This window comes from Podarcis liolepis, assembly GCF_965112155.1.
Source record: "Podarcis liolepis genome assembly, chromosome: 17".
In the NCBI taxonomy this organism is placed as follows: Eukaryota; Metazoa; Chordata; class Lepidosauria; order Squamata; family Lacertidae; genus Podarcis; species Podarcis liolepis.
The window spans coordinates 13,437,886-13,461,363 of NC_139571.1; the positions used below are offsets into that span (position 1 = coordinate 13,437,886).

The window sequence follows — 23,478 nt, forward strand, 5'->3', positions numbered from 1 at the left end:
GAATGAAGCTCAACGCTGCAATGTCATTCTGCTTGGAAAACACGGATGGCACAGACCCTTCAAAATTACTGGAATTTTATTTGCCTCAGGCTTATGACTTGCAACCAAAGACATTGTGCAAAGAAAGCAAAGATTAAGTACACTTGGGGGAAAGGTGGCAAACCACATTGGTAACACAAAAGGTAATCTGATGAAAGAAGCCATTCATTATACTATATAGATTGCAATATTCAATAGCATTTTAAATCCAACTTTTTTGTAATCAAGAAAAAAAAGAAAAAGAGAAGAAATAAAAGGAAAAGTAAAGTTTACAGTAGACATAAATTTCATGTATACAGTTCGAAAAGCACTTCTTTTTCAAGAGAGAATCAAATGAAGCAATGAATGCGGCAGGACTGGGAAGAGGCTAGCTACTGTACATTTAAGAAAATTGTATATATGCACCACAGTGAAGAAACAAATACAGAACTAATAAAACCTTGAAAACTGCCTGATGAAAAATAAAATCACCAGTTGCTTTTAATGGCTTCTCCTGGTTAGCAATGCTACAAAAGACATTGTTTTCAAATCTTTCTGATGCCAGATGATAGCATCTAATCAAATATGGAAACCAGGAATGTCAAACCATTAGTAAGTTAAACCCAACCCATAGAAATATACTATCAACCCATGTTTTTTTTTCCATCAAAAGCTTTTTTTTTTTTTAATCTTTGAGGCCCGTTTGGTCACAGTATGTTACATGTTTTTCCATTTTTATTTTTTTTACACCATGATACCATAACGTTTGTCTGGCAATATCCTAAAGCTAGTTATAGATGATGTAAATACAGAAACGCCCCGATGCCGATCTGGCAGAGTGAATTCGCTGGGTGCAGAATGAGGGAAGAGAAGAACGGTTCTCCTTTATGAACATCGGACTGTGTGAATCACTCGTCGTCACTTCCGCTGGCTTCCGATTGGTCCTGGATGGAAGAGGCAGGGGGGAAGGTTAGAGGTTTTGTTTGTTGAAAGCATTGCAAAAAAGACAATGTTACTTTGACACCCCTGTTTGGGCCATAATAAAGAAACAAGGTGCAACCAAGAGATAGCAAGGCAATCCAGTTATTTTAGCCATGCCTCTGGATTTGTTGCAAGATGTTCTATAATAGGTTTATGAGCTATCAGGCACAGCTGCGCCGTGTGCATCTCGCAAGTCTCACGGCTTTCGCGACGATTTACTTCCAAATAAATATACCAAAAGACCAACGGCATGTATAGTATGCTCACTCAGAACCAAATCCCAGGGAGTTTAGCGGGGCTTACGCAGCCTCAGCTGGCCTTTATAGGTAAAGGTAAAGGGTTTGTGGCGCTCATCTCGCTTTATTGGCCGAGGGAGCCGGCGTACAGCTTCTGGGTCATGTGGCCAGCATGACTAAGCTGCTTCTGGCGAACCAGAGCAGCACACGGAAACGCCGCTGACCTTCCTGCTGGAGCGGTACCTATTTATCTACTTGCACTTTGATGTGCTTTTGAACTGCTAGGTTGGCAGGAGCAGGGACCGAGCAATAGGAGCTCACCCCGTCACGGGGATTTGAACCACCAACCTTCTGATCGGCAAGTCCTAGGCTCTGTGGTTTAACCCACAGCGCCACCAGCGTCCCTACAGTCGGCCTTTATAGGCTACCTTAAAACAAAATTAACAAAGAGCAACCTTTGTGCACCTGCAGAATTTCTTTCTTTTCCCTCTGAAGTGCAGGAGCCCATGCATATTGCAAACGGCCGGCAGAACTCCCCTGGCAAAACCCCATTTGCCATTAAGGGACCCTGCTCTTCAAGAAACCACAGGATATTTCACACAACAGAGGGGTCTTTCCAGCTATCCATACAAGAGTTAAGCCAGGCATAGGCAAACTCGGCCCTCCAGATGTTTTGGGACTACAACTCCCATCATCCCTAGCTAACAGGACCACTGGTCCGGGAACATGGGACTTGTAGTCTCAAAACATCTGGAAGGCTGCGTTTGACTATGCCTGAGTTAAGCCTTAGTACTTAATTTAAAAAAAAAAATACTTTTATTTGATTTTTTTAAATATAAACATACAGCAAAAAACAATTCAAGACTGAAATATCAAGATTACTCTGACTCTCCTGACTTTCCCCATCCCTTCCACGGGTCCTAGTGATAATATGCACAACTGCATATCAATAGTAACCAAGATTTATCCTTCCCGTTATTCTACAAGTGTGGTTGAAATCCTGCTAATGTTTTAGCCTGCTTACAATGCTCTTGTAAATAAATTGTAAACTTTCCCCATTCTTTTTTCAAGTTCTCGTCTTCTTGATTTCTGAGCTTCCCAGTTAATTTGGCCATTTCAGTAGAGTCCATCAACTTGGTTTGCCATTCTAGTACTTAATTTTAATTTGGCCGGCTGAGCTCCAAAAGAACTACTTGCTCAAGGCCTCCTTTCCCCCCTTTTAGGAGCATCTCCCTGAAATTTGCCACCTATTTCTTGATGCAAATCTCTTCCCTGGAGCTCAGAAGAAGCTTCCCAGCTCCTTCAATCCCGGGCATTGAGTCCAAGTGTTGAGCATCTTAATGGAGAGGTGATGGGATACTATGCAATGCTCTCAAACCTTCCATGCATCCTGAGCCCCCAAAAATTGGCCCCCTTGCCCCCCCCAACTGGTTTTGGATGACAGCTCCCATCAGGCCTCCTGCTAAGGGACAGGGGAGCCCTAAATACCTGCAGCGCCCCCTGCTGGAAAATGCTCTGCTGGACTGTTAACCTCCAAAGGCGGATCCCATTCGTGACAACTGCAGATACAGGCATAGGGATGGGGGGGATGCATTTACTGCTCTTGCAAGCAACACTCACATTTTCATCTTGATCCTCATCGCTGTCGTCGTCGCTCACAACCGGTTTGGCTTTGACTCGACTTTGCCGCTTCTTGCCTTTTCCTTTCTCCCTGTTTTTATCCTCCTTTTTGTTTAGTTTGATTTTTACTTTCACAGATTTGGCTGCAAAAAACCCCAAAAAGCCCACAGAAGAAACTTAGCGGCCAAAATTAACAGACCGGACGCAGATTTAGTCCTGCTTACAGCAGAGCCGGAGACATAAACGGGACTTACGTCCATCATTGCAGTCCTACACACTATGGATGTGAATGAATCTAGTCTCAAGTGTGACTAAATGTGGGTCAAGCCCAGTGTTTAAGGTTTCTCAGCCACTGACTCCCCTGGGTTCCTCTGGAAGGAACAGTGGGCTATAAATTTAAACCATATATAAAACAAACAAACAAACAAACAAACAAACAAACTCACACAAATCACTCATTCTCTCATACACACACACACACACACACTATCCTGAAAATGACCTTATCAGCATTCCTGATTCTACAACGCAAGAATTTCAAAGAAATAATCTGAATGTAAATTTCATATAAGGAAATTTCCTATTTGAAAACAGTGCTTTTTTCTGGGGGGACGGGACACAGGGGTACACATACCCCTAAACAGTTTGTGAATCTACCGGAAGAAGAAACTATTTTAAAAAAAATTGTTAGTTTCTTCTCTAGCAGGGTGAACCGTCGGTTCCATTGCTATCCCCGACGGCGGCTTCCTTTCCTTTCCCGGTGTTTCCCCGAGTCTCGGACAGAAGCGAGCGTTTAATATGTGAAGCAGTGTGGAATGTGGATGTGTGGTGTTTTACTGATGAAAGCTTGGTCTCATGGAGGGGCACTATTTCAATATGGGCCACGCATGTTGTTTGTACTTTTGTCCATTTACTGTATTCATTTCCCCTGATTTGAACTATAAAATGGTGGTTTTCTCAAGGCAAAATGAGAGGACCCCTAAACATTTTTTAAGAAGAAGAAAAAAAAGCAATGAAGTGAGGGGCTCACATTCAGATTCCGACTCGTCTTCCTCGTCTTCTTCTTCCTCGTTGCTTTCGTCCTCGCTCTCCTCTTCTTTGGCAATCTTCTGCCGCGCACTTTTGAACACCGACTGCAGAACAATGGAGTCCTCATAGATCTGTGGCAGGAAAGGAGAGCAGCGTCAAGCCGGCAAGCTGTGCTTCATCAAAGATTCACAGCGTGGAGCGCTATTTCCTATGCAAACCCAGAGAGAGCAAGGCTTCTCTCCCCCATTACAAGTCACAAGTCTTGTTGCATGAATTTTACAGGAAATGCCAATGTTAATTTTTCATGCACTAAATGAGGGTTTAAAAAAAGCCTTCTGGTGGCAACCTGAAACATAATCAAGCTCCGTATTATATTTTCACATTTCTAAGCACCACCTACACTTATGTTTGAATGCAGGTAGGTAGCTGTGTTGGTCTGATGCAGACAAAATATATATAAAAAATTCTCCAGTAGCACCTTAGTGACCAACTAAGTTTGTTCTGGTATAAGCTTTCATGATGTTAGACTAGAATCTTAATCTGAAGAAGTGTGCATGCACACGAAATCTTATACCCAGAACAAACTTAGTTGCTTATGTTTGAATTATTTAATGTTTTATTACTAATGATCTCAAGAGTCTTCAATGGAAGGCTCTAATTAAGATTTAGATTATAGTCTAACAATATATCCAGGTTAAAACAAAAGCACTCTTCCGATGCTAATTATCAGCAGAAAGAACAAAAGAGTTCGTGTTAGCTAATAATAGAATTCTGGGATAGATATAGGACCTGTTACAGTGAAGGTTCTTGCAATCTTTATCCATGGTTCACAGATTATGAACAGGCTGTGGGATTTCACCCATCCTTCCCATCTCATCTCCTCTTGCAAAGTGAATCTGCCCTTTCCCCAACAGCTTAAACTGCGGTTAAGGGTCATGGCTTCAATGATGTTCGCTACGGTTAACGCCAACTAGGTTCCTGCATGATGGAGTTTTTCATAGGGACCCTTAGTTCGTATTAGCCAGGCATAGGCAAACTCGGCCCTCCAGATGTTTTGGGACTACAACTCCCATTACCCCTGACCACTGGTCTTGGTAGCTAGGGATGATGGGAGTTGTAGTCCCAAAACATATGGAGGGCAGAGTTTGCCTATGCCTGGTATTAGCCATGGTCAAGACTGGTGAAGACTGCGTCTCTTAGCCAATAAATAGATTCCTCCAATGATCCATCATGGATGATGAGTTGCAAGATAAAGATTGACAAGCCACCAATCCACTCGTAAGCAAAATGGAGATACAGTCTATATTTACTTCAGCAAGTGCCAGTTTTATTACCCAACTTCCAAGGAAGATGTTGAGTTCTTCAGAAGATTTTTAAAAATAACACCACCACCACCACCACCATGGAGAACTACCAACTAGTTGACACCAAGAGTGGTAAATGTAGACTTATTTCTCCAACCGAGATGTTTCAAGTATACTGTAGTTGCAGGAGAAGAACTTCCTGCTATAGAACAAACTCTGAAGACTAAAAGCAAGCTGAAACAGAAAATACGAAACTGAAGGTTGTTTTATACAACTGGGGAAATGTTAATGCCACCCCAAGTTTAGACAGCCCCCAGGCTTCTTACTGACTTACATAACATGTTCACAAATGCAAATGTGTACACCAACACCGCAGTTCTGCTAAGCAAATAATTTGAACCCAACCTGTGATCCTTCCAAGTTGAAGGTCTGAGCGTTGTGACACAACAACATGACGTCCTTCTCCAGGTCGCTAACACTCCGATATTTATGGTTACGAATTCTTTCCTAAAAACCCAATCGAAAGGGGGAGAGAAAGAACAGGATAGCTGGTTAAACAAGCCTGCTGTACTCATGAACACAACAGATTCACGTACGCAACGTTCTCAGTGTTGTTATCCTTTTGGCGTAGATTAATCGGATAGCACAAACAAAGCAAGCGTTTTCAGATAAAATAAAATAATAATAATATATTATTTATATCCCACCCATCTGGCTGGGTCCCCCCCGCCACTCTGGGCGGCTTCCAACAAAACGCTAAAATACAATAACCTATTAAACATTAAAAGCTTCCCTAAACAGGGCTGCCTTTAGATGTCTTCTAAAAGTTTGGCAGTTATTTTTCTCTTTGACATCTGGTGGGAGGGTGTTCCACAGGGCGGGCACCACTACCGAGAAGGCCTTTGGCGCTGGAACTCAGTGTCTGGGCAGAATGATGTAGGTGGAGACGCTCCTTCAGGTATACTGGACTGAGGCCGTTTCTCCTCTGCTGGGTTTAGCAGCCCTGCTCCAGAAGAGAGTTTGATCTGGCATCCTTTAACCAGCCTAACCTGGCTTCACGCCGGTTACTTGGGGATGGGATGGTCCTGCTGGTTTATCAATGGCAGCTAGACATGGCGGAGGTTATGCTCTGCCTCCATGCGCAGGGACTGCAATGCACACCAGGCGCTGGAGAGGGGGCTGGCGCTCAGCTTTCCCACAGGCCCCCCCTCTGTTCAGATGCCAAAGGGATGAAGAACTACACAACTTCCGGAAGACATTGGAAGGCAGCCCTGTATCGGGAAGCTTTCAATGTTTAACGTTTTACTATATTTTTATACGTGCTGGAAGCCACCCAGAGTGGCTGGGGGAACCCAGCCAGATGGGTGGGGTACTACTACTACTACTACTACTAATAATAATAATAATCTGGCTGGCCACTGTGAGAACAGAAAGCAATTCCACAGGTACATCACAGACATGGAAGAATAACAACAAGCAGTATTTAATTTCTGCTATTTGTGCACAAGTGCAAAAGCCAAGTCATGATAACTTGGCCTGATGCTGGAAAGCTGCATTCAAGGTCAAATGAAATGGCGGGAAGGATTTGAGGTAAAAGCAGCAGAAGGGAAAATGACAAAATAACTGGAATAGAGAATTTTTTGTGATAGATGCAGTAGAAAGGGTTTGAGTCAAAAACACTGCGGAGGTGAGGGAGTCAACTCATGAAACAATGTCTTTGATTTGAAGGTTACCGTGAAAACATTTGGAAAAAATTAATTAAAAATATATGTAAAAAAGGAAGGAAGCTGCATTCGCGTTTAGCAGAAATCAGGCTCACCTTAATTTTTTTGAAATCCACTGGCTTTCTAATTAATTCATAGTATTCTGGGTATTCTTTCCTGGAAGGAAGCTGAATAAAGACTTCACTTAACTGTCGTCCTGAGCTGTTAAAAAGGACAAAAATAATAGAAAACGTTATTACTTAGCTGTGACAAGAAATGGCAGTGACCAGCATGTTTGAGAAGAAAAAAAGGAAGATGGTTTTGCTTTTCACCTAAGAATTTGTTCCAGTTCAAGAAATGGAGCATTAATAAAATCCTGTGCTGTGAGGAATCAAAGTACAAGGGCAGCCATGTAGAATAATATAAAAGATGCACCAGAAAGGGATATTCTGGAAATATACGCAAATTGCAGAACAGACTACATTGCACACATTCCTAGAACAGCAGCACAGTACTGAATTTTACCTTTTTCTTCTACAACCCAAATACCTGGCTACTTTTTCACAGAAGGATTTGATTTCTTAGTCCCCCTTTGTGCATTTGTCAGTGAATATGGCTTAAAACGACAACCAAGAACCCAAAGCCAAAAAAGCATTTATTTGTTAACAGAAAGCTTCCACCGGTTGCAACTGAGGTTATGCTAAAAAAAAGCAAATGATTACTTGTGAATATGCTATCCTGGTTTTCAATCTCAATTTCCAGTTCCATATGCACCTTTTGAACATGAATAAAAAAATAAGAGATCTAACAATCATAGAAAGCATGCACACTATTTCTTTTCCGGTTGCCTAGCAACTGCCAGGCTATACGCTGAAGAGCAGTAGGACCTGCATAAATTAAGAAAATCTTCAGAAAGATGAGTGGCATCGCTGTAGTCTGACTCTACTGGGTCACATTGTCTGCCCCCCCCAAACAAGGCATCTCAGCAAATAAACACAGATAATGGTGGTGTTTTAAATCTGTTTTGTGTGCTGTGCAACATCCTTCCAGACTGGTGGGAAAAAGCATCGTTTGTCGCTGCATATACTGGCATTAACAGGCGGCGAATTTTAAGGTACCGTATTTTTCTGTGTATAACCCCCGCCCCCGGTGTATAACACGACCCCTATTTTGGGGGACTCCAAATTAAGAAAGTGGGGGGAGATTGCCCAGAGTTGTTAAGCTTTATTTGGGGGGGGGGCGGGACCACCCGCAGCTGACAAGCGCACGCCTCACAGAAGCCACCAATCATCTGCCCAATCACATCCAGAAGCCACAAATTGCCTCCGCAACAACAGCCAATCCCAACCAGTCCTTGCGGCATGCACCCATCACTGTATATCTCCGACTCACGGCTGCCAACAATCGCCTGTCTCCCCCTCCAAGCACGACCCGTGTATAAGACTACCCATAATTTTTTACATTATTTTTTTTTTAAAAAACCCCACGTCTTATACACAGAAAAATACGGTAAGCTTGTTAACGGAGAAATCTGAGGGCTCCCTTGGACAAAAAACAAGGACACCAGCCAGGAATACCAGAACAAAACAGCAGCCAGTAGGCTTGGTCTTTATTGAGGACTGTTGCGACAGGACTCCCACCTGCCTCAAGGTGGAAGCCCCAAACAAAAGAGCCCCCAAACTTTTATTAGCTGCTAATCCCCATGTTACACCTCCCCAAAAACTACATCACTAATACATCATGGTTACATCATGAAAGGGGAGGTCTGGTGGCAGTAATCTGAGCATCCTGGACTCTGCCCTATGGTTCTCCTTGCCCTCCACCAAACACCCATCAAGTGTAACAAAAGAGATATTTACATCCCTGTTTCCCAGCCAAGTTGATCACACCCTTTTGCCTTCATCTGGGTTTGTTATTTCTGGAACGGCTACCTGTCTGGCACTCAGGTATGAGGAGGCCAGGGCACAGGGGCTGCTGAGTAGCTGAGCTCACATGTCTCTATGAATTTCTGAAGTTCTCCCAGTGAGCCAGTACATAGATACATTTATCAGTGAATTCTTACATTTGGTATCGTGCAGCAGAGGCCGTTTGAATAGATAGGAAGAAACTGTGATGAAGTGTTTTGTGGGGACAAATCACAAAAGTGATTGTGCTGATTTTGGTAGTGGGCTGCATGTGCATGATATCTGCTGGAGGGGCAACACCCCCCCCCCCAACCTATACATAAATTCCTGCAACAAGCTGCAGATTCATTTCACAAGGTGAGCCCTCTGGGCAATATCATTGGAGCAATTCAACGCCACTATCCATTGAAACCCCCAAATTTCACACATGCACAGATTGTATGCTTTGTCTGGAGGAATTTGGTCCCTCTGAGATCTGAGTAGGATTATCGAGATCAGGGCTTCCGAAACTGTTGCCTGCGGACCCTCAGTGCTCGGTGAGCGAGAGGAGGAGGATGGAGGTGCCAGGAGAGGAGGACAGAGGGGGCCCTGGCCTGTGGGGCGTGTTTCTCCACAGCACCTCTGGGGCTGGGCTGCCTTCTCCTCGCGAGGTGGGAGACTCGGTGAGGAGTAGGCGGCATTGGGGGCTTGGGCAAGGGGGGGGGCAAAGGGAAAGTGGGTGGGGCATTGCAGAAGGGGGAAAGGACCAGCATGGGCTATGTTTTGATGCCCTTCCCACGCCCCCTTTCCACCCCGATGCTGGGATTTGGACAGGTGGCTGATGCAACCCAGCTACTGATTTGACAGTGCCAGATTTACGTATAAGCTAAACAACCTCTAGCTTAGGGCCCCACTCTCCTGGGGCCCCCAAAAAAAACTTAAAGGAAAAAAACCCCTGGATGTACATTTCCAAAATATAAAACACAAATAAAATAAAACCCACATACAGCAACAGTGTTTTGTGTTGTGTAGGCTCCTAGGATATAAGTCATGGGCCCTGTCTGCTCCCTAAAATATCACTGGTTTGCCTCTTTCTATATATAGGGTGCCGACATTCTACACGGACTGGTTGCAGGGCAATGTGTGCAAATGGCTTGAGATACCTATGAGCTCCATAAATTATCATGTAGCATATATTCAACACACAAAAAACAGTGTTGACAAAGGACAGCTGGACATATCAAGGGCCCTGTTACCTTCAGGAGCTGAGGGCCTCATCAAACCTAAATCTGGCCCTGGTCCTGCTCACCTGGTCAAGGCTGGCCCATGAGGCAGGAGCCAAAAGGCTTTTCCACTCCTGGTCCAATGGGTCGGCATAGATTTCATGAGGTTTAGGAGTGTGCTGGGTTGTTGAGGGCTCATGGATGGGTTGCTAGGCAATGCAAGCCGGGACAGGCTGCCCGGTACCCTAATAAATATGGCCGTCTTTCAAGACGCCCCTGGGCTCTTTTGTTGCAACAGGTCCTCCTCCTCTGGAAATTGTGCCAAGCGCCCTGTTATTGATCTCAAGGACGAAGTCTGGAGCACCGTCTGAAGGGGAATGCCAGCTTAGGCAGAAACCTGCTCTTTTCTCCAACAGGTGACTTCTAAAGCACCCCCTTGCTGGATCGGGTCCTTGTTCTTCATGCACGCTTAACAAAGCAGCAAATGCAGCAGAGTGTGAAAGTGCTGTTAATTCCGGCAGACGTGCCAGGGTGGAAAGGAACGCTTGGCATCTGGAGCCTGACCCGCCTTCCTATCCGTCACGCAAAGAGGGGCAGCTATTTGGGAGTCTGAGAGCATCAATCCCAAAGGGAACGTAAACTCAAGAAGTGGTTTGTTTTGGGCCGCTGCTAAGCTACAAACATCAGACTAGAAATGGTAAGAAAGAATTAAAACACTGAGCTGGTGTTTCTGTTCAAAGCAGTGTGGAATTTGTTTCAGTTTTATTGGAAAAGTTTCTTTTCATATTCGATTATCATATTCAAAGAGAACAACAACTACCAGACTTTTAGAAGACATCTGAAGGCAGCCCTGTTTAGGGAAGCTTTTAATGTTTGATGTATTACAGTATTTTAAAAAAAAATTTGGAAGCTGCCCAGAGTGGCTGGGGAAGCCCAGCCAGATGGGCAGGGTATAAATAATAAATTATTATTATTATTATTATTATTATTATTATTATTATTATTATTATCCAAAAGTTTCTGTAGGATATAACTATTGCACCCGAACAATTACTGAAACACAAGTTACACAAAACATCCACGTATAATAGCATGACCAGCAAATGCCTCGAGTTCTCGCAGTCATCTGAAATCCCCACTCAACGGACAACACCAAAATTGTTTTTTTGGTATCCAAATCACAATCCTGCTTTCATCATTTCACAAAACTCTTTGTTCTGCAACAATTCAGTCGCAGAAAATATTCACACAGCAAGGTAGAGGCATGGGAGTTATTTTCCTTGCTAGGTGGAAGTGGATGCCATCAAGAGAAAATGACTTTCTCTCTTGTCCCTGTTCCACATTTGCCAGGAACTGACACACACCGGACTTGGGAAAGGGCCACTTCACCTAGGCATTCATTTGTACATTTTTATTTTCTCCAGCGTAAACTGGAAGGTACACAGAGGAAACTGCAGTGCATCCACCCTATGGAAAAAGCATAGTTGGGAATCTGGAAATAGCGGCTTCTGCGTTCCACGTGACCAAAGGGTAGGAAAGAGACGGGCGCAGTTTTCAGTACCTGTTGACACAGTGCAGTTGCAGAGATTTCTTGTGAAAGACTAGAATGCCAATCACCTCCACCAGTTTTTTATGTCAAAGACACAACCTACTAAGCTAGAATAGCGTCTTGCGTTTCTAAAATGCTGTCTGTATCATCTATCATAAAAACATGTTCGTCCGGAAATTCACGCAGAAATATTTTCTTAATTCACTACATTGACACCGCTGGTCTGGAGCCCCAGACCATAATGTTACATTTCTGCACGAGCTTCCATATCAGACATGTAAAGATATCCAGATCCCTTGTTTGCTTACGGTTGGCAGGTATATTTAATTTGGTACAAGCCAGAAGACTTTCTGTTCTACAGTCCTAATTAAAGAGCTCAGGCAAAGCACAGAAATGAAAACACAAGTATTGTTATTTCCCCCCTGATCAATGCTCTCTTCCTAAAGGAATCCATCTCTGTTTATCTATTAGACCAGTGTTTCCCAACCTTTTTTGGGCAAAGGCACACTTGTTTGATGAAAAAAATCTTGAGGCACACCACCATTACAGCCCCGTGACGTCAGCGCGCAGCGTCACGCCGGGAGGGACGCACGAAAGTGTAAGTTTCAATTTTTTCCCCTCCCCTCCTGTGTAAAGGGGAATGCACTCTGCTAAGTAAAGGCACTTGCCACAGCAGCGTCAACGTCACAGCACCCACCGGCACCCAAGAGAGAAGGGGTCTCAGCAGCCCTTTTGCCAGGAAGAGGAGCAAGAACGAGAGGAGGAGGAGGAACAGGAAGAGAGTCCCCCCCCAAAAAACATTCTCCTTTTGATCTTCCTTATTTGCAATTCCTCATTGCAAAACAGTGGTTGATATACAGCTGATTTTTTTGTTATTGCAGTCCCCACCCCCTCACCTAGAAAAACACCACCTGTCAATTTTATTATTATCATCATCATCATCATTATTATTATTATTATTATTATTATTATTATTATTATTATTATTCCCCGCCACTCTGGGAGGCTGAAGCCCTTTAAGGCTTCCTTCTGTCCACTCTCTGTGAATTACCTGCCCGGAGCGGGTTTGGGGGGGGCGCTGCTGCCGGTGTCCTCCCCGTCGAGTCTCGCCTTGCCCGGCGCGTGGCGGCCGCCCTTTCCCACACTCTGCCGGCTGCGCTGCCAAGCCCCGCCTGTCAGCGTTACCGGGCTCGGCGGGCGGTAATTCCCGAAGAAAGCCGGCGGCGCTTGAAGAGCTGGCAAGCCCCCATTTGCATGTCTGTTTTCCGCAGCCCTTGGAGAGGATTAAGTTCCCTCCTTCCTGCCGGGGAACCTCCAAGCTTTGGGGGTGGGGGGGGAGGAGGCAGCAAAGCGAGGCAGGAAGGAGAGCGCGGCTTGGCTCCTCACCGCCGCCGCCCCGCCTCTCGCCGCCGGACTCGCCCGCCTCCCTCCAGGCAACATCTCGCGGCACACCAGGCAACATCTCGCGGCACACTAGTGTGCCGCGGAACAGTGGTTGGGAAACACTGTATTAGACAACCTCCCTCCTTGGATCTTGGGAAGCGTTTTGCCAAAGTGAGCCCCACCCTCCAAAACAATTAATGAGACTAGCACTTACTCAGCATTTAAACTAAGTTGAACCAAACAAAATTCCCAGCATCCTTTGCAAACCTCATTGCAAGGCAACTCATCTGTAACATGAACCTGCAGCTTCAAGTGCTTCTCGTCAAGGGCAAGCAATGCCATCAAGAAGCTAATTAAAATTTAAAATTGTAGCTAGGGGTATTTCCCCCCCCTTATTTTGATTTTTGTAAATGCAAGGAACTCTGTAACCGCTGCTGTTGGCAAAGCAGTGTAGGAAAAGCAAAGGGAACTGCTCCGAAACGGCACTTCTCTCCTGGCGACATCGTCTATTGCAGGTGCCTCCCTGCAAGTGATGAGAGGATGGGGATCCAGGGACAACAGCAAGGGATGCAGCTGACAGGAAACACAATCCGTAGCATTATTAACCGCATGCAAGTTCTGGCAAATTCTGTGACTCTCGCTCCCTACTAGGGCTGGGAGATATCTTGAAATATCATCCCAAACCGGTCCAAAGTCCATATTGTGATATTAGTCTCATCATTTTGGGCCTGGAAATATATCGTATTTTTCTGTGTATAAGACGCCCCCATGTATAAGACGTCCCCTATTTGGGGGGACTCAGAATTAAGAAAATGGGGGGAAGATTGCCTGGAGTTGTTAAGCTTTTTTTGGGGGGGGGGGGATTGCCAATCGCCCGCCCTATTGCCGCACCAACAGCCAATCGATAACAGCCCTTGACTCAGCCACCAATAACACAAAAAATAGCCACTGACAATCTCCGGCTCCTGGCAGCAACCAATCCCACGTCATCGTGTATAAGACGAACCCCGATTTTTAACATAATTTTTTAGTAACAATTCCTTGTCTTATATGTAGTACAGGATGGTACTGTGAATCGTGTGTGTGTGTGTGTCATGCAAAAAACCCTGGGAATTCACCCAATGGCTCTCAAGTAGTACTATCCTTATTTCAGACACTGTGATGTATCGGTATATTGTGATGTTTAGCTGATGATAAATTGTGATGCTGAAAACCAGATGATCGCCCAGCCCGACTCCACACTATGTTTAGGATTGTTAAATTTCACTCAGGGGCCTTGGGTCCCTCCTCTAGCCTATGAAAATTAGAGCTCAACTCATCACTGTGTAATATTTTTAATTCAGCAATCGTAGATCATGTCATCAGCCGCTGTTCACATTTCAGCAAGTAATTCTGATTTGCAGCAGGTATGCAAGAGTTAAAGAGACACGGCGAGCAAAATTCTGTTCTCATGGAAACCGGCATAAATCAGCAGAGACTTTGCTACTTACTATTGATCGGTCAGCACAACGGAATGGGTCATTTCACTCACAACTAATTTCTCTGGACCCCCACACAGCTCAGCATGCTATTAGCCTTTAGAAGATGATTTGCAAGAGGGTGCAACCAAAAATGGCAGAGAGCATGAGCAGAGGGCTCCTCAAACGCTGTTGTATATTTTTAACATGATAGCACTTCCACAAGGGGAATCCTGAATGAGCTATTCTGAGAATCCTTCAAGTCGGTTCACTCTTGCAAATCATTACTCACGAGGATGCTCTGTATATGCATTTGCAGCGTAACGCCGGATTGAGAGCCTTGCGTGAGTTTGCAGAAAAAGTATCATCAGCGGCGAGATCAGCAATGATGAACAGGATTCCCCACAGCCGGCCAATTTATGACCAATCTTCTCCGGCGATTAACAGTAGTGCTTGCCCTGGACTGGGCAGTGACCCCCATGAACAGAGGCTTCATCCCACAACATGAACCAAGCCTGGGATGCCATGGCAGGCACACACAGGTGTTGGCAAGCAACCAAGGAAACGGGGGCAATTGGCAGGCCCCCAGCTGGCTCCTGCCCACTGGCTAGTGTGCCGGGTGATCTCCAGTCCTTGGTGCAGCCTCAGCAATCCAAGCTTGAGAAGCTGGGGCACGCTACTCAGCAGAATAAACGCGACACAACAGAAGTGGCAGGAGAAGTTGTGTGAGCATATTTACAAGCAGTTTATTCAGCATAAAGGTAAAGGGACCCCTGACCATTAGGTCCAGTCGTGACTGACTCTGGGGTTGTGGCGCTCATCTTGCTTTATTGGCTGAGGAAGCCAGCATACAGCTTCCGGGTCATGTGGCCAGCATGACTAAGCCGCTTCTCGCAAACCAGAGCAGTGCACAGAAACGCCGTTTACCTTCCCGCCGGAGTGGTACCTATTTATCTACTTGAACTTTGATGTGCTTTTGAACTGCTAGGTTGGCAGGAGCAGGGACCGAGCAACGGGAGCTCACCCCGTCGTGGGGATTCGAACCGCCGACCTTCTGATTGGCAAGTCCTAGGCTCTGTGGTTTACCCCACAGCGCCACCCATGTCCCTTTTATTCAGCATATAGCAGGACAAAAGGAAACATGTCTGATCCCTTTCGTGTCCAAAGCAAGACAGCAAAAGCAATACACAAACGGAAGTTCCCAGCAAGCTGTGCTGGAGTGTAAACAGGCATGTGACACACAACAGCCATGCCTATTCCTTAAGGTGGAAACGAATATCCCAGCAATGGGTTCAAGCTAAGTTGATGGAGAAGCTTGGAAAACCAAGACACAAGCTGAGAACTGGGAGTGTCTGTGCCAAGCACCTGTTTGCAAAGGGCTTGAGAACCTGGAATCCTTCCACTGTTTCTGGAGTAAATAGGGCAAAATGCATGAACCATTAGTTCATTCTGCCTTGACTTAAGGATCTCTGGAAGGGACTTCTTGACACTGAAGAAATGCAGTGCGTGGCAAGCTTGTTTTCCCCTGCTCTGGAGACTCGAACCCGTGGCTTCAAACCACAAGGAAAGTGATTCAACATCAGGAGGAACTTTCTGACAGGAAGAGCTGTTCGAGGGAGGAACGGTCTCCCTCGGGAGGTGGTGGACTCTCCTTCCTTGGAGGGTTTTAAGCAGAGGTTGGGTGGCCATCTGTCATGGGTGCTTGAGCTGAGACACCTGCATTGCAGAGGGTTGGAATGGATGACCTTCGGGGGTCCCTTTCAACTCTACAATTCTACGATCTGGAAAGGGCTGCTTGGATCAGGTCTGAAACGTCTTAATGGAATCAGGTGCCACACCAGGCAGCTTTGGGAATCAGGTCAGGAGTGCCGCCAACTCCACCTACGGGACCTCAAAGCGGAAGTTTCCAAGGGGAAGCTGAGTTAGACCATGCTGAAAGGGGGAGTCAACCAAGAAAGGGGTTCTTTCTTTTCCTGGGCTTTTTTTAAACCACTGTCCCAAGAAATTGGACCCAAATAAATAGCTTTTCTTCACCCCACCCGCTCTGTTACAGCTCCAAGACTGAGACTTAGAAGCTTCCTTTTTCTTCCCTCGTGTCCCACCTGGGGCAGATTTTCCTTGGAAGAGCTATGGAAGACATGGGTAGCCGCTGATGCTGGTTACTAGCCCCCTCCCCTAAAAAAAGAGGCGTAGATAGTTGGAGACCCAGACAGAGAAGTTAGGGGGATGGGGTTGGGGGTTCCAGCGGGACCTGCAAATTCTCAAACTTCTGCCATCGAGGAGCCATCCTGCAGCAGACCTAATCTCAGCTGGCCAAAGCTGAAACAGCAGTTTATTCCACGTGGGGAGGAAAAACAAGCTGGGTGCTTGGGAGGGGGGAATGGCTCAGTGCTGTGAAAGGAAGCGATTTTTCACTGCTTGGGCAGGAGCTGGTGGGAGATGCTCAGGGAAGACTGACAATGTCTGCTCTGAGGAAAATGGGTGCGCCCCGCTCCTTGCTTAAGAAGCAGCGCCCCCAAAGGCTCCTGCCCTGGCTGGGAAACAGAGGAAAATCTCACAGGGATGCCCAAATCCGAGCCTGAAAACATCCCTCGTCTGGTCAGTTCTAAGGGACTTTGCATTAAAGGAAACATGGATGACCAACTGGGAATCCCAGCAATTCTGTCTGGGCAAGCAGGGACTTTCCCCCCTGAATGAGTCCAAAGAGTCGCGGACGCGGCCTGGTACCAGGAAGCGCTGCGTCCCAGAGGATAACGGACTTGTTGCCATGAGGGTAAAAAGGCTAATGACGGCCAACAAACTCTTTAAAGCTCTCCTTGCCACTCCCGTTGATTCATCGCACCACTTAAATGATCCAGGCTCCAGCTCCAGTGAAGAGAATTAGTTGGAAGTGACCAAAAGTGGCCTGAGGAACGAAGGAAATAAAATCCATCCCGGCCTCAGTTAAGTAAGATGGTTTTCTTAGTGAGAGCATTTGCCTTTGTAGGGAAACAGAAGTGAGACGTGGAAGTTGAAAACATTGCTTCGGGGGTCTCCTAAAAGGATTAGCTCATGTTCAATGAACAAAAAATAGTGTGCGCCACCCCCACCCACCCCTTTGACTGTGGGGGTGAAAGCAACAAGTGAATCAATCTGCACCCATTTTTGCTTCTTTCAGTCTTCCAAAGACTGGAGGGAGAGACTGAGCTCCAATAAATGTGGCATGAGATATGCGCACACAAACATTCCCGCCCGCCCCCCATATTACGGGCTTGCTGACTGGGGAGGCACTCCCATTGCTAATTCGCCGCTATAAAAAGAGAAGGGAATGTCCGTGTTTTTAATTTTACAAATGCTGAATCAATGTGATAAGGCTACTTCTGAGCTCACTTGAGTTTTGCGAACAGATAGCAAACTCCCGTGTCTGTTGTGCAATCTAAGCTGGTCATGGTGAACAAGCCCATCACCATTTAGTCAGTCCAGATATGAACGGAGCCGTTGGCCTTCCCACCAAACCTCTGTGATTATTTAGGAAAATGAATGTGTCATTTAGGAAAAGCTCTAAATGATGGCAGGTTCCTGTGTCATCCAAACTGGGGAGCCACAGTGTCTTAGGGGCTCCCTGGTTGTGAGAAGGGGCCACGTAAATGGACAAAGTCAGAATCTTGGCTTCCTAACCCACAGGGTGGGTAAAAATCAATGATTTTTTTTTTAATGGATTTTTAAAATTTAAATCAGATTTCTTTTATTTAAATTGGATTTTTAAAATAAACTGCTTTTGGGGGATTAATCTTTTGAAAGATAGTTTTCTATTTAAGTTACATTAGAGTCGAAAGGCTATTCATCAGGAAATAAGGATTTTTTAAAGTTTTACATGTGTGCTAAAACTCAGTCTTAAGTTTTTTATTTCAAAAATCGTTTAGCCACATCAGTTAACAAACACGGATACATATGCTATAACGTTATTGTTTTAGTTAAGTAAATTGTTTAAATTGTCATTAAGGAAATGATTGTTTTCCTCCTTCCAATAAAGCACAGCAGAAAAGTTGCACAAATATAAACAGTTAACGTACTAAACCTCACAACAATTTCATAATTATCGCTCCATGTATTTCTAATAGTATAACCAAATCAGTAATTTTTGATATAACTGTAAAAACTTATTATTCCAAAATGAAACCTTCATCTGGTTGTAAATATTAAGATATTAAATATTAAGATATTGTAAATATTAAGCAAGAATGAGTCTTTCTCTCTAAAAAGTTATTTAAATCAAGTCTTACTGACTAGTGATTTAAATCGTGATTTAAATTGATTTGATTTACCGTATTTTTCGCTCTATAACACGCACCAGACCATAGCACGCACATAGTTTTTAGAGGAGGAAAACAAGAAAAAAATATTCTAAATGAAATAGTGGATATATGATTTTTGTGGTTCATGCTGTGGCCACAGACATGTGATCTGACAGTGAGTTTGGAGTAGCCCAATGCAAAAATCCTGAGGATCCATGTGGATCCATGCTTTGTAACCACAGAGGAGGGAAGGAAGGGGAACCATGGATCCTCTGCTCACGACTGCAGCAGATCCCCCCCGCCACCCACAGGCATTCACTCCATAACACGCACAGACATTTCCCCTTACTTTCTAGGAGGAAAAAAGTGAGTGTTATGGTGCAAAAAATACGGTAAATCAAATCCACCCTACTGAGCAATGATAGAACTCTCCAAACGGGGCCATCACGAGGAAGCAAGACCAGAGAATACCCCAGGAACATCTCACATTTCCTGATATTGCAAGGAGAGAAACTCCTGCAGAGATGAATATGACCCCGACTTTAAGCGGCGACAATGTCTTGCAGGGTGTCCCTTCTCAAACTTGTAGACCAGGGTAGTCAACCTTTTTATACCTACCGCCCACTAATGCATCTTTCTTGATGGTCAAATTTCCTTACTGCCCACCAGTGCTCGATGGAAGGAGGATTCAGCTTTTGTCGTAGACCCCGTTAGCAATTTCACTCCTCCGATGCTGCATTTGTGATTTGTGTAAATCACATGCCTGTCTGAGAAGAGTGTGGGAAACGTAAACAGTCTTATCTCTTCCGCTGTAGGGACTTTGCTATGTACTTTCGCTTTTACTTGTGCCTGTTGTTCTCTCGAAGCTGGAGAGAACGGATGCCATTATGCTGTTGTCTGTAAATAAAGATAAAGGGACCCCTGACCATTAGGTCCAGTCGTGACCGACTCTGGGGTTGCAGAGCTCATCTCGCTTTATTGGCCGAGGGAGCTGGCGTACAGCTTCCGGGTCATATGGCCAGCATGACTAAGCCGCTTCTGGCGAACCAGAGCAGCACACGGAAACGCAGCTTGCCTTCCCGCCAGAGTGGTACCTATTTATCTACTTGTACTTTGACTTGCTTTCGAACTGCTAGGTTGGCAGGAGCAGGGACCGAGCAACGGGAGCTCACCCCGTCGCGGGGATTCGAACCTCTGACCTTCTGATCAGCAAGTCCTAGGCTCTGTGGTTTAGCCCACAGTGCCACCCACATCCCTATGTCTGTAAATAGTGTGTAAATAAATAGTAGATTAGCTTTACAATGTCTCACGCTTCTTGCTGTCTTATGCCAGAAGCTTAGTGTGCATACATCATTATGATGTCGCTAGAAGCGCACTGGAAGGGAGATGCCTTTTCCAGAGCTGCGCCTATCAGAGGATGCTTGAAGTTCTGGGGGATTGCAGGCATCCCAGGGCCTTTTCCCAACACCCCCTACCTCCCAGCTGGAATCCCCAAGCGCCCAGTAGTGGGCGGTAGGGAACAGGTTGACAACCCCTGTTGTGGACAGTTCATAGCTTAAAGATGTTGTCAACCGACATGACGCCAACACTGGAAAAAAGATGCAACATGTTTTTCTTCACAACAGCCGATTTTCACAAAAGCTTTACCCAACAGGTTTTTTTTTGAACCTTCAAAATAACCTCAAGCGTTGCCGAGTTATGAATTACATCTTCCAATGAGCTCCCCTTAAGAAGTTATCTGTTTTGATGCTCTGTCTGGGGACCAGATAACAGGATCAGAATTTTAACATGCACAAAGCCACAAGGGGACACTATTTGTGTGCTATTTCTCAAATCACTCATCTCTCTCATTAAGGGGCTCATATTCACAATCCAGCCACTCTTACTTGAGTTTGACAAGTTGCACAATGCAGATACGTATCACTGAACCCTTTCTAGAGGAATAAACTTCTCCGTTACTTCCAAGGGGGATAAACAAATTCATTAACAAATTAATCACAGCAAGGAACACAGAAGTAAGGCAGGATATTATTTGCAAAATCGAAGACGCCAATTTCCCCTAATATTCTGAAGAGGGTCTCTTCTCCAGTCTTCAGAGAGTAGCTGGAAGTGGGAGGCAGAAAAAGCTCCTCCTTTCCTTCCACTCTGCAGTTTTAATCTGAAATCTTAGGTGCAGGATTGCGCCCAGAACTCAGAAACAGTTCACTTTGAATGAAATTCCCCGCCGCAAAATGCGCCTGGAACAAGGGGAGTTTTGAACACTGGTTCTGCTCCATCTTGTCCCCAGTGCTTTTTAATAACTGCATGAAGCTGTTGAGAAGGAATTTGGAGGTTTGGGCAAGGTGGAATCAGATGACAAGGCTGTTCATTTCCTCTGCTAGTCCCTGAGATGCTGTGAAAGCGCTGAATAGATGTGTGGAGGAACTGTGTTTTTTTATGTTACTATTTTACATTTATAGCCTACTTTTAAAACATGGTGGTTTTGTTGGTTCGCTGCCATGGCAGAGCTTTTCTGCCCTGAAAAGTGGCATGAAATAGTTCAATAAATGATGCATTGAATACTGACACATAAGAATAATACAGGTGTGCGTATAAAAGACACCTATTTCCGAGCAAGTAAGTCTTTACAAAGAAAACAAGGAACTGACGTAGGTAAATATGAGCTCACCTGTCTTTGTAATTGATAACAGTATCAATGATGGCATTCATCTGCTTTGTCAGCTTAGGAGGGTTAGGTGACAATTTCTCGGCCGGCGGCCTTCCTCTCCTCTTTTTCGCCTTCTCTCCATCCTCTTTGCCCGAATCTTTGTCTACATTTCTCCTCCTTTTCCGTTTCTTAAGCCGAACTTCTTCTTCCATTTCCTCCAAGTTGCCGTCTTCGATTGCCTTAATTAGGAAAGTAGAAAAAATTATTTGCAAAATCGAAGACGCCAATGGATGCTATATATTCTAACCTCTGCATGGTGCAGACAATTTTGAAGGATAAAACCAATCAATCCAGAAGCAGAAGTCCAAATATAAATATTAGGGGAAATCAGCGGCGCTAAACGTAAAACCACAGTAACAATTTTATCGGAGTAATCCATTCAACTGTAGAGCGCTAAGGCCACACCCCAACAAAGGCCACTGAAGCTCCAACTGTCTACATGCACACTCAATGATCAATATATTTTAAAATGTACATTCATACATCATTTTCAATACATATTTATAGACAAAGAAATCATTAAAAAGGGCGGGGAATTCTCTTCAAAACACATTCACCCGCATACATTATATGAATTTCCCTTTCTGAACAAAGAAGTAACAAACCAGATTCTTTCAATTAGAAATTTTCAAACAGAATTTTCAAATCAGTTCCAATTACACACCTAAAACGCCACAAATGCAATATTCGGCTAAGGTCTTGACCACTGACAATGCAGAAGTGTTGGACAACACATTGTTGTGCAGCAAAGAATATTGGCATTGTGGGAGTGAGGAAAATGACACCACACAAACACAAATCAAACAACATTCACTTGTTCAAAATTTACCTGCAAATGTGTGCTGTGAACCTCAGGCAGCAGCACTATGCAGTGAGAGGGTGGAAATTGCTACAAAAACGAACCTGTTTTAAAGGAAATCTGTCCACACTGTCTAAGAAATCCATGTGTGACAATCACAGAAGCTGAACTTTCTTTGGTTTAAGAAAACAGAAGAAAAAGCCCAGAGATGTGGGACGGTTTAGTCTTCCAGGACATGAAAATGACAAAGATATTAGAGGGAAGAAAGAAAGAAAGAAAGAAAGAAAGAAAGAAAGAAAGAAAGAAAGAAAGAAAGAAAATCCTGATTTTTAAAAATAAATCACCTCCGTTTTTGTGCTGAAGGCTTTCTCAAAACACCAATGTTGACATTGTCCCTGTTGCTTTCCTGTGCTCCCTGCAATACATGCACATGATAATCAATCCTTTTTCTCAGAGCTGAAAGAGCTCTAATCATCAGGCAATTACCTTCATTTTTCCACAGCACCAAACATGGCTAATATTTATGAACATGTGAGTGCAACAATCAATACACAAAGAGTGATTGCAGCCCAGGCACAATTTCTTTCACTTGGGCGCAACGTCTCTCTCGCCAAAACGTTTTGTGCACAAAACCTGGTGCACCACACAAAGCAGGCGGGCATGTCAGAGACTGCTTCCTATTCATCCTGCAATGTGGAAATCCACAGACGAACATAAATGCACACACAATCCAGAGGGAGTGCCTGGATGCCAGGCCTGAATCATCAAAAGACAATTTCCATCCTGCTTCCACTGCGTTCGGAGAAGGAGCTGGAGATCGGATGAATTAGGAGGAGGAGGAGGAGGAAGGAAGAAGGAAGGAAGGAGCAGAGGAAGAAGAAGAAGAAGGGAAGAAAAGAATTATCTGCACACAAATTCATGAATATTCATTCGGCTCAAGCAGGACACCCCGGTTGCACACATACCAGCAGCTAGCGGAGATTTAAGCAAAGGAAACTGTTCTGCAAATCTCAGAGGCTCATCGTAAATGCAGCATGCAAGGCTGTCAACAGTTAATGCCATTGCTCCCCTTAATCCCTCGTTTGTGCACGGAAAAACGCGGCAGCAACACACACCGGCCTGGGATGCGGCGCACACCTAGGCATGCCCGGGATGCCGCTCGACTGAATCTCCACGACAGCAAGGAAAAAGGATATTTACCTTACCACTATCAGCAGCAGGCCGGCTATCGGAAATCACAGTTAGTGGGGATAAAATTAACAAGCCAGCAAAGCAGCGAGCTGCTAGTCTCTTCATCAGCTGATCAGGGGGG

At 44.8% G+C, this 23,478-nt stretch overlaps 1 protein-coding gene and 1 long non-coding RNA gene across 16 annotated transcripts in view; one reads left to right on the forward strand and one right to left on the reverse strand.

Moving 5' to 3' along the window:
* The window catches only part of LOC310697133, a 237,521-nt gene that overhangs the window by 174,985 nt on the left and 39,058 nt on the right, over positions 1-23,478 (forward strand). The window lies entirely within an intron of this gene.
* SMARCA2 (SWI/SNF related BAF chromatin remodeling complex subunit ATPase 2) overlaps positions 59-23,478 on the reverse strand; it is a 124,714-nt gene continuing 101,294 nt past the window's right edge. For 13 of the 15 annotated variants that reach the window (XM_083483281.1, XM_083483286.1, XM_083483285.1 and 10 more), the window contains 6 exons: positions 21,329-21,546; positions 7,008-7,113; positions 5,594-5,695; positions 3,886-4,015; positions 2,856-2,998; positions 59-962 (listed from right to left, as the gene is read on the reverse strand). In XM_083483281.1, coding sequence (XP_083339407.1) covers positions 927-962; positions 2,856-2,998; positions 3,886-4,015; positions 5,594-5,695; positions 7,008-7,113; positions 21,329-21,546 — 735 coding nt within the window. In that variant the 3' untranslated portion in view covers positions 59-926. Of the gene's footprint in view, positions 963-2,855; positions 2,999-3,885; positions 4,016-5,593; positions 5,696-7,007; positions 7,114-21,328; positions 21,547-22,652; positions 22,674-23,366; position 23,478 lie in introns of those variants that run through there. The other 2 variants (XM_083483279.1, XM_083483280.1) reach the window with 2 other exon arrangements.